The sequence below is a fragment of the Rosa chinensis genome, chromosome 7 (assembly GCF_002994745.2).
Source record: "Rosa chinensis cultivar Old Blush chromosome 7, RchiOBHm-V2, whole genome shotgun sequence".
Taxonomy (NCBI): domain Eukaryota; kingdom Viridiplantae; phylum Streptophyta; class Magnoliopsida; order Rosales; family Rosaceae; genus Rosa; species Rosa chinensis.
This window is the reverse complement of record NC_037094.1, coordinates 32,799,008-32,809,771: the sequence shown is the minus strand read 5'-3', so window position 1 is coordinate 32,809,771 and position 10,764 is coordinate 32,799,008. Positions and strand designations below refer to the sequence as shown.

General features: G+C 38.8%; 1 protein-coding gene across 1 annotated transcript; it reads right to left on the bottom strand.

The window, feature by feature from the left end:
* Positions 1 to 8,811: 8,811 nt before the first annotated feature.
* LOC112180299 (protein MODIFYING WALL LIGNIN-2) lies at positions 8,812 to 10,357 on the bottom strand. The gene is made up of 3 exons (XM_024318831.2): positions 10,053 to 10,357; positions 9,757 to 9,968; positions 8,812 to 9,241 (listed from the first exon to the last, which is right to left on the bottom strand). Exons 1-3 carry the CDS (start codon positions 10,155 to 10,157, stop codon positions 8,995 to 8,997), a joined length of 564 nt encoding a protein of 187 aa, XP_024174599.1. The 5' UTR covers positions 10,158 to 10,357; the 3' UTR covers positions 8,812 to 8,994.
* Positions 10,358 to 10,764: the final 407 nt, after the last annotated feature.

The window sequence follows — 10,764 nt, the reverse complement described above, 5'->3', positions numbered from 1 at the left end:
ATGCCTCGATGTTTACATCATTACTTTCTCATTTCTTAATCTTTCTCTTGACATCCATCTCTCCTTCCAGTATCCTTGCAATCACTGTAGTGCTCTTTGTTTTTCTTCTTTTGTATATTAGACATTTAGAGTTATGAGTTTATGACATCTATAGGACTCCATCATCATAAGCCTTATTGTTAGCAGAACCTAATTTCTCAACCCGATGGAAGAATATAGGATTTGATAAAAACATATGTTTATCAATATTAAGATTAACCAAAGGCAAAATATTACTTTCAACAATGAGAACTAGCCAGTCGATCATGCCCGAGCAAGTATTGTCAAACTTATTCTAAAGAAGAAGTCGAGTTTAACTGTTTTATAGGAGAGATGTATAACTGTGATTTTGAGAAGATGAAGATAACTGACAGGTGATCTCTGGGTATGTATTTCATTATTTCTCGGTGGCTACAAATTTTTTTTTCCTGATAAGAAAGATGTGAGTGCCATAGGAATTGAATTAAGACATCTCAGTTGAACTCATACACAATCATACAACAATCGCAAGGAGATTTCACAAGAATAGTTTGTTATTCTTCATCTCAGAAGAACGAGGGAGTTTGCTGAGTGTATGGATATTGTTGGGTATATGAGTTTTGCACTCTTGCTAGGTTTAATTAAAGAAAAATGTATTATATGTTAAAGTAAAAATGGATTGGAATTGGTCTACTCATTTCATTTCATAACCCCTTTATATAGAGAGAGAATTACAATGGAAAGAACAATTACAATGATGACATTAACTACTGATTGGTTCGTAATCCATGCTGATTGATGTTAATCAGTAATTGCTTGATTCCCTCTCCGTCAATCACTTTGACGAAGGCACACAATATGTTTTTCCTTTAACACTCCCCCTTGTGCCAAGTCAAAGACGAAATGGTGCATGAGTTGTTGCCTCACTAAAAACCTTGCCAAGTAACAATAAAAACCCTGTGGGACAAAAATACACCTTGGTCGAAGGAAAAGAGCACAACGCACCTTTTACATTTGAGTATGACATGTGTGTGTTAGACTCCCCCTGACGTCTACACCTCCTCCTGATACTTACATTAATCTAGGGAGCTTGGAAAGTCTTCGCATTCCTATGCTTTTCACATGTTTCTCAAATGTGTCCTTAGGCAATGATTTGGTGAACAAATCTGCCACATTCTCCTCAGACCTTACTTGATTCATTTGAATCTTGAGGAGAGTCTGTTGTTGCTGATTATAGGACAACTTTGGCGATATGTGTTTTGTGTTATCACCCTTAATATAACCTAGCTTCATCTGTTCGATGCAAGCTGCATTGTGTTCGTAAATGCAAGTAGGCTCTTCAGTGGTAGAACTCAAACCACTAGTCCCTCGAATATGTGCAATGATAGTTCTTAACCATACACACTCAAGAACCACCTCATGTAGAACAATGATCTCTGAGTGGTTCGAGGAGGTAGCCACAAAGGTTTGCTTGGTTGATCTCCAAGATATCGCTGTGTTCCCATTGGTAAATACATAACCAGTTTGGGAACGATGTGTGGGTCAGATACGTATCCAGCATCAGCAAAACCGACCAAAACGTCATTTGGCGTTTTAGTGTAGTGAGTGGCGTTTTCGCCATCAACATTCCTTTAGGGATTGCAGTTCCATCTGCGGTCCCTCTTGTCTCTCTGTAGGGAAAGAACAGTCCCAAGTCAATGGTTCCTTTTAAGTATCGAAAATGTTCTTGATACCATTCCAGTGACGCTGCGTTGGCGCTGAGCTAAATCTAGCTAACAAGTTCACTGAGAATGCAATGTCTGGTTGAGTAAATTTGGGCTAAGTACAATAATGTGCCTATTGCACTTAGATAGGGAATTTCAGCTCCCAACACTTGTTCGTCATCTTCCTTTGGACGAAATGAATCTTTCCTTGCATCTAAACTTCGACCGATCATGGGAGTGCTAGCAGGATGCGCTTTGTCCATGTTATATCGCCTGACTTTTGGACATACGCAGACTAGTGAATTAGTATTCTACAAACTCAGTGTTCTAGTTCAAAGCCTAGACAAACTCAAGTTTTCCCAAGATCCTTCATCTCAAATTCGGATTTCAAGTAGCTCGCGGTTTCTCTTATTTCATCAAGAGTACCTGTTATGTTCATATCATCGACATATGCAGCTACAATTGCAAATCCGGAACTTGTTTTCTTTATGAATACGCAGGGGCATACTTCATCGTTCTTATATCCCTTCCCAATCAAGTAGTCACTTAGACGGGTATACCACATCCGCCTGGATTATTTTGATCCGTAAAGTGAGCGTTTCAACCTAGTTGCAAACGCACTCCGTGGTTTAGAGTCACTTGACTTGGGTAATGTAAGGCCATCAGGCACTTTCATATATATCTCTGAATCTAGATCCCCATAGAGATATGTAGTAACCACATCTATGAGCTGCATTTCCAGTCCTTTGGAAACTACTAAGCTAACTAAGTAGCGAAACGTTATAACGTCCATTACGGGAGAATATGTCTCCTCGCAGTCAATTCCAGGGCGTTGTAAGAAACCTTGCTCCACAAGGCGAGCCTTGTACCTCAGGACTTCATTCTTCTCATTACGCTTTCTGACAAAGACTCATTTATGTCATACAGGCTTTACACTTGGTGAGGTTAGCACTACCAGACCAAATACCTGTCTCTTTGTCAGAGAATCTAATTCTGCCTGGATTGTTTCTTTCCATTTAGGCCAATATGCTCTTTGTTGACATTTTGCAACAGAGCGTGGTTCGATATCATCGTGCTCTATGGTTCCTTGAGCAACAGTATATATATCATCAATGTGTATGGAAGATCTTTCTATCAACTCATACGCACTCTCATAATCCTCTGAGATTTCTTTGTTCTCTGGAATCATTTTAAACATCAGAGCGTCCTCCAGTATTGATTCATGGACATAACTATAATCAGAGACAATCTCATGAGAGGGATTCTATACATTGATGATTGGTTTGTGCCTTACTCACCCTCTTCATCCTTGGGTGAGTGTCAATCGAACCAAGTGACCTCCCCCTCTTCCTTAAGGAGCCACGGCCTCAACCACACCTCCACTAAGTGCGGTTGCAGTGCCTCTATCTGCGGCACCGTGCCCCTTGTTGGGGACTTCTAACCTTGCAGGCACATTTGCAGCTGGTATATGTGATCTCGTCACTTTTACGATATCAGTAAACGCATCAGGCATCGAATCTGCTACGTTCTGAAGATCGATTATTCTTTTCACTTCACTTTCACATTGTGAAGTGTGGGGATAAAAAATGAGACAGAGTGGGGACAAACCACGACAATTCCCGTCGTTCTCTTGGAAAATCCTTTTTCCTATCTCCCCTAACGACGGGAAGACTGTCTCATCAAAGTGACAATCCGCAAACCTAGCGGTAGAGAGATCGCCTGTCAAGGTTTCCAAATAGCGTATAATTTGTTGGGGATTCGTATCCAACATATATACTTAATCGTCTCTGAGAACCCATTTTGGTGCGCAGTGGGGGGCGCAATAGGCACATATACTGATCAACCAAATATGCGTAAGTGTGAAATGTCAGGCTCGTATCCAGTTACCAACTGGTGCGCAGATAATGGTTGGCTAGCTGTGGGTCTGAAACGAATAAGTAAAGCTGCGTGCACTATTGCATAACCCCATGCAGATATAGGAAGGTTGGTGCGCATAACCAATGCCCTAGCCACCATCTGTATCCTTTTGATGGTGGCTTCTGCGAGACCATTTTGTGTATGCACATGGGGTACAGGATGCTCTACATCGATCCAAATAGATATGCAATAATCATCAAATGCTTTTGATGTAAACTCTCCAGCATTATCAAGCCTTATAGACTTGATAGGGTGATCGGGGTGGTGAGCCCTTAAACGTATAATCTATGCTAGGAGTATTGCAGCATTTCTTGTGGACAATAAAACGACATGTGACCGGATTGTCGAAGCATCCACCAGAACCATAAAGTACTTGAATGGTCCGCATTCTGGATGGATAGGTCCACAGACATCTCTTTGTATCCTTTGTAAGAATGGAATGTTTTGTTTTGTATCTTTAGCGTAGGAAGGTCTCGATCCTATTTTTGCTAAAGAGCAGGCTTTGCAAAATGAGTGATGTGCCTTTGAAATAGTCAATGAGGCATAATGGGAGGGAGGTAGTGCTTCTGGTACTTCAGAAAAGCAATGACTGCATTTGAGCAATCTTAGAACCGACACCTTACAGTGTGGCGGATTTTTCTCCCATTTTTTTTTCACTCGAAAGGGATGTCCATGTGAGTTCTTGAAAAATATGGATCATCATGTTACGACCTCGGTGCCATAGGCGGTCATGCAAAAGCCTGTATGAGTCAGTGTCCCACATTTCATTGTTGGTGACAGTATAGGATTCAATGATCCGAATCGTAGTGAAGTACAGTCCACTAAATTGACTCATAAGTTTCTCTAAGATGCGTTTCCTTCCACAGTCATGAGATGTAATATCAAGGTATTCAGTTCCATTCTCACGGTGTGTTTTTACTGGATAATCGTTGGCACAAATAGCTTTGAAACATTAACAAGGTTCGATTAGCTCTTGGTGCATATAGAGCGTTTGTGACTTGAAATATTGTGCCATTAGGCAGCAAAAATTTTGCAGTTCCTTGCCATTTTATTAGTTTTGATAATCCAATCATCGTAGTCACAGAGGAATTATAGGCTATTAGTTCAATGAATAATTGCCTATTTCTTAATATTGTGTGGGTAGTCCCACTATCATCTAAGCACTCAAATTCTCCTCCATTCATTCCTACAAATAAATGGGAGGTATTTAGAAAATATAACTCATATTCTTTAGAGTATTTCTATTTGCGTAGAATGGTATTCTTTTCATTCTAATAATTTTTCTCTAGATGTATTGCTTTACATCTTTATAGTGCTATGTCGAACCATGAAAATATGTGTAGTAAGTAAATTTGAATAAATTCAGTGCTTCAGAATAAAATTCAAAATTTATTAATAAGCCAACGATAATCAAATCAAGGTCTTGTTCAGAAATCTTATTCATCAATCCATGATTGAAAATAAACTTTAAGACCAAACAATAGTCTAATTAAAAATGAGGCATTATGCCTGCACAACTGTCTTTGGAAAATAAAATGAATAAAGCAGATCAGTCAAGATTGAGAGCATCCATTGACTTAGCAAGTTCCTCTTTGCCATTGGAGTCTGCAACTGTAAGGTTGACGTCTAGGTCATGACCTCCTTCTTCCATATAGTGAGCCACTTGTTCTGTAGACTCTCTATACCTCTTGTAATTGGCTGCTACTCTGTTGTTTGCTTGGCAGTTCTTGTACCAATGCCCAATGAATCCACACCTATAGCATGGTTCATTGTCAACTCTTTCCTTTGGCATCTTGTTTCCATGATCCCCATGTCCCTTTCCACGTGGTGCATTGTTGCCACGTGGGTAGGGATCAGCACGTCTAAACCCCCTTGCATTGGAGTTATTTCCACCTTTCATTTTTCCATAATTAGCCTCGGAAATTTTCTTTGTCCCAGTGGGCCTGGCATTGTTATTCAAGAGAATCTTATTTTGTCTCTCAGCCACTTGCAGTAGGCTTATCAACTTATTGAAGGTTGTGATTCTTTTGTTGTCATAATCCAACTGATACTGGTTCGCTAGTAGAAAAGCTGAATTAGGAAAGGTGGTAAGAGTCTTGTAGATCATATCATCTTCTGTGATTTCCCTTCCACAAAAATTGAGACTTGCTTTTAAGCGCAATATGTCCTTGTTGAAGTCATTGACCTTTTTATAGTCAAGCAAGCGGATTCCATTCCACTGAATAGCTAGTTCTGGGAGTAAAGTGTCATGAATGTTCCCAAAACGTCCTTTAAGGGTATCCCACAGTGCTTTGGGTGTCTTCAACTGGAGATACTCCCAGCGTAGGCTAGGATCAATATGTCGCCTCAGAAAAATTAAGGCATCTGCTTTCACCTTATTAGATAGTTCATCATCTTTGGGATCAGTAATGGTGGCAGTGTAGTCTTTTGCCACAAAGGCAGTTTCCATATCGGAAACCCAACGATGGTACTCAAGTCCTTCTGAGTCCAAGATGTCAAACTCAGGTTGAGTTGGATCAGCCATCTACATAAAACAAGAGAGAAGATATAAATTACGCAGTCATAAAGACATCCACGTAAATTATTTTCCAAACATATGAATTAGATTTCAAGACCAAGATTCGTAATGGTCACATTTTTTTCGATGCTATGTGAAAATACTTTATCACAGTAAGTGAGTGTATAATGCGCATGAATTTGCATTATCATGGCCAAACGATATTGATATGTTGCATTAAAAATAATCATAGCACGTAATAAATAATGAAAATATAGCATATATTAAAATAAAAATACATTGCATGCTCAAATTTCACAAATATATACCAAAATATATGTTACACATAATGATAGCAATAATATATTATGCGTAAAATAAAATATAAATAATAGCATAATATAAAGACATGCGTATGAATAATTATATAAGAGTAAATAAAATTCATAAAACATGCTCACAATTGCATAAATAATATATAACAAGATATATATGGCATGTTCAAAAAATAAAGTATAAACTATAGCATAATTAAAACATGCTTAAACATAATTATGTAAAACATAAACAACAAAACATGCTTAAAAAGATCAAAATTATCTAACTAAACATGCTCAAAAGTTCTAATTATAAATAATGAAAATATACCATAGTATGAAAATAAATAAAAGAGAACATACTTAGTTGCGAGAAAATAAAACAATCCTAGCGCACGCGCGTGTTGATGCAGGCGTGCGTAGCGATGTTTTTGAGCTTCAGAAAACTGGGCCGCTTCCTTTTCATTTCAATAGTAGGCCACGGGCCTTGTTCTTATTTTCATTTTTTTTTTGTGTGTCTGGGCTGCAGGGCCTCTATTTTTTTTTCTTTGGACCGGCTATTACTTTGGGCCGGATCACCTCTTTTTGTTTTTTTTTCTTTTATTCTTCTTTTCTCTCTTTTTTTATTTCTGTTTTTTTTTTTTTTTTTTTTTTTTTTTTTTCTGGGCCAAGTGGCCTGTTTTTTTTTTTTTTTTTTTTTTTTTTTTTTTTTTTTTTTTTCAGATTGGGTCAACAACCCAATTGGAAATGGACCCGAATCGGGTCGAGGGCAGCAACCGGGTCGTCCAGCTGCGTCGGTCTTCCGGAGCCGGGTTGTCGGTGCAGACGAGTGAAGTGACGTCGAAATCCGAAGAGGAATCCGGCCCGAGATCGGTGAGTCTCAAGGGCAGCACCTCGGAGGCGTCCGTGGAAGGGGTAGTAGCGCGGCCGGTCTTCTGGGTCGGGCTGAGTAGCGTGCTGGCACGGTTTGCAGGCTGGCTGTTGCGAGGAGCCACGCTGAGGTTGGCCGGCTGTGGGCTGCGCCGAGGTCGGGTCGGAGTGTGCGAAGTAGGGGCAGATCGGATCGCCGAAAGAACCTGCTGGTCGTCTGAAGATGAATGCCGGTGATCTGGGCAGGTAGCTGAAGGTTGCCGGAATTCGAGACGGGGCAAATCGAGATCATTGAGGTCGAGGTCGAGATCGAGATCGGGTCTGGTTCTGCAGGTGAGGAGGAGCAGATGAGGTTCTGGTGGTAGCGACCGCAGTGCAGGGCTGGGCAGCGATCGGGGCTGAGCTGCGCAGGCAGGGGGGGCCGGAGAGGAGGAGGCCGATCTGGAAATTTAATTAATTTTTTTTTTGATTGTTTGGGCGGCAGAAAAGAAGAAATTTTTTTTTTCTTCTAGGGTTTTTTCTTGGCTTTTTGCTTTGAGCGTGCTGATAACGTGTTAAAGTAAAAATGGATTGGAATTGGTCTACTCATTTCATTTCATAACCCCTTTATATAGAGAGAGAATTACAATGGAAAGAACAATTACAATGATAACATTAACTACTGATTGGTTCGTAATCCATGCTGATTAATGTTAATCAGTAATTGCTTGATTCCCTCTCCGTCAATCACTTTGACGAAGGCACACAATATGTTTTTCCTTTAACATTATAGAAATACTTACTGAGTGTAAAAATTTGCTGGGAATACTTAGATATTTGCTGGGTACATTTAGAAAGACCATTTCTTTTTTCATTATCTCATTACCATATAAATGTATGAACTACATCAGACATTTCAAACTGCAAATCACTGTTAGCTATTGGAGTTGGTTAGCATCTTACATAAGATTTCTTAGAATTGCTAGTTTAACCTTTCACTTAATTATTTCTCTCCACTTATGGCTCTCATTTGTTTATAAATCCCTTTATGCTCTTTGATTTGCGAATCCCTGAATTGTTAATTTCTGTCCCAGAGGAAAATATTCCCAGAGATAAAGAACATCAATTACCTAATCGGAGGCTTGTAAGTTAATACTGGTTTTCATTGGTGGGTTCGTCGGTGGTTTGCACTATCCAGTTCAACCACCCTAATTAAAAACAACAAAAGAAGAATTTCCTTCACTTTGAAAAAATACTCCTTTTGCATCTAACGTGTTGTGTCCCAACACGTTTGGCACCCAAGCTAGTCAAAAAACTATAATAGTCGTCACATACCAAATTTAAAACATAAGTTGATGGACTACCAAATCCTAGTACAACATGATGTGTTACCATAACTTCTTTGAAAACAATTTTTGAAGCGATGATGTGTTATACACTTGATTAGATCTCATGTCATTTGGAATTGAATTTTGGTACAAATATCTAGATATGCAGCACTAACGGAGTTGATACTAATAATCATGCCCTTTGTGTCTCAATTTTTATTAAAGTAAGAATTATAAATTCTCTGGTAATTTTGGCTATACATGTGTGTTTGGTATTGCTGTCACGTCGCCTAGGGGAATCTAGTTCGAGGATCATACCCCCTCTGTCTTTACAAAAAGAAGTCTCTTAATGTTAAGAATCTAATCTACAACTTGGTGTTCAGCTTGCTTTGCTCTCCTTTGAAGCCTTCTTCAACTTGACTCTTCCTCATAGTTATGATCACTAAGCCTAGTGTGGAACCAACAGTAATCAGGACCAGTATTCCTGAACCAATATAGATTCCTTGTTTGACCAGGTAGCATTCACCATCAAGCCATCCTTCTCCATAGGATTGCTTTCTGCTCATGCTAGTAGCTGTGCTTATCAATGTCACTGCCATTACAAAGCTCATCCTGCAAACATTGGTCATTTCAAAATCATTCTTTCTTTATTTAATTAACAGATTGGAGAGTGATTATGAAATTGAGACAGTTCCAGCTGTGTCCATGTTCCTAAAAATTTTAAATTATTTGTTCTCCCACCAAAACCATCTCAACTTGGGGAGGTTTAATGATGATCCTCACCCACATCGATAAAAAATAGAAAACAGGTGCAGAACTACTTGTGGCCTTCCCTGATGAGGTTTTACCTCATAATGAACAATATATTTTTTGGTTATAAAATACTCGGACATAACATATATCGAGGTTGGAAATTTAGAGTCTGTTAGAATGCCCTAAACTTAATTTTCATCATGCTAACTTTAATATAAATCAGTTAGTTTTGAGTGGAATGTACTAACTAAACGATGATACCAGAGACGGTCGATTAGTTTCGGGTTTGATGCTATGGTTTAAAAGTTGTTCGAGTTGATAAGCTGTAAAATCAATTAAGAATTAGGTACGAGAGGACTGGATGGAGAACCTACCAAGAGATGAACAGAAGAGCAATCAAAATCATTGGTTGTTTGGCTTTCGAACCGCTACTCTTCTTCTCTCTTGAACAAAAATGACTGCATATTACTACCAAATTTCCGACCACCTGAGCCACAATTAAACAGATCAATGCTGCAATTCCGAACCCAAATGCGTGACTTCCCGGCAATTTACAGAGTCTTCCAACCAACTTGATCTCATCCTCCTGCAAATTACAATTACCAGAACTGAAGAAATTAACCCCTGATTAAAAACAAACGATTAGTTTTGAGTTAAGCAAATTACGTACCCTTGTTCTCTTAATCTCAGCGGCTATGCATGAAACGAAGGAGACAACGCCGAGGGAGGCGACTACAGACACAGTTAGCACCAAGCCGTATTGGAGTTTCTCCATGGGAGGAAGGAAAAAAGCTTGAAAAACAGAGAAGAACAGAGGAAGAAGAAAGGAAGGAAGGAAGCTTGGAGATTACTCAAGGCATAACAAATGGCAGCGGTGGCTTTTAGGATGGGTTGTAGTTTTTTTTGATAAGATAGGATTTGTTGAGAGACTTTGTTCCCAAAGAAGGCCACCTTTCATTTGCTTTGAAGGAGAGATATCTCATTCCTAATTGTATTGAGACGGTTTTGGAATATTTTGGTAAAGCTTTGGATCAACCGCTTATTTGTAGTTGTGATACGCTATGATTTGGAAAGTACTGGTTGTTTACTCTGAGAGAGAGAGAGAGAGTGCAACTCATCAAGGAATTGAAGAAATAAAAAATAAGATGAATAAAAGCCTATTTGTTTTTTAATGTAGAGGTACACACTAATTTTGATAGATTTATTTTTGTAATTTCTATGTCATATGTTATGGCTCTTATGTACTAACTAATTTTAGCATCAATTTTTGTTCCAATTATTTTGTGTGGTTTTTTTATTATTATTATTTTTTGTTTTGTTTTGTTTTTTTTTTTGTTGAAAAAGAGCCGGTGTGGCTGCCCTCAAGTTTTAACTAATGAAAC

Coding starts and splice junctions, on each gene's coding strand:
- LOC112180299 (XM_024318831.2), bottom strand. CDS start 10,157: ATGGAGAAACTCCAATACGGCTTGGTGCTAACTGTGTCTGTAGTCGCC. Junction 9,969..10,052: donor CTGAGATTAAGAGAACAAGG/GTACGTAATTTG, acceptor TGTAATTTGCAG/GAGGATGAGATCAAGTTGGT. Junction 9,242..9,756: donor GCTCTTCTGTTCATCTCTTG/GTAGGTTCTCCA, acceptor CAATGTTTGCAG/GATGAGCTTTGTAATGGCAG.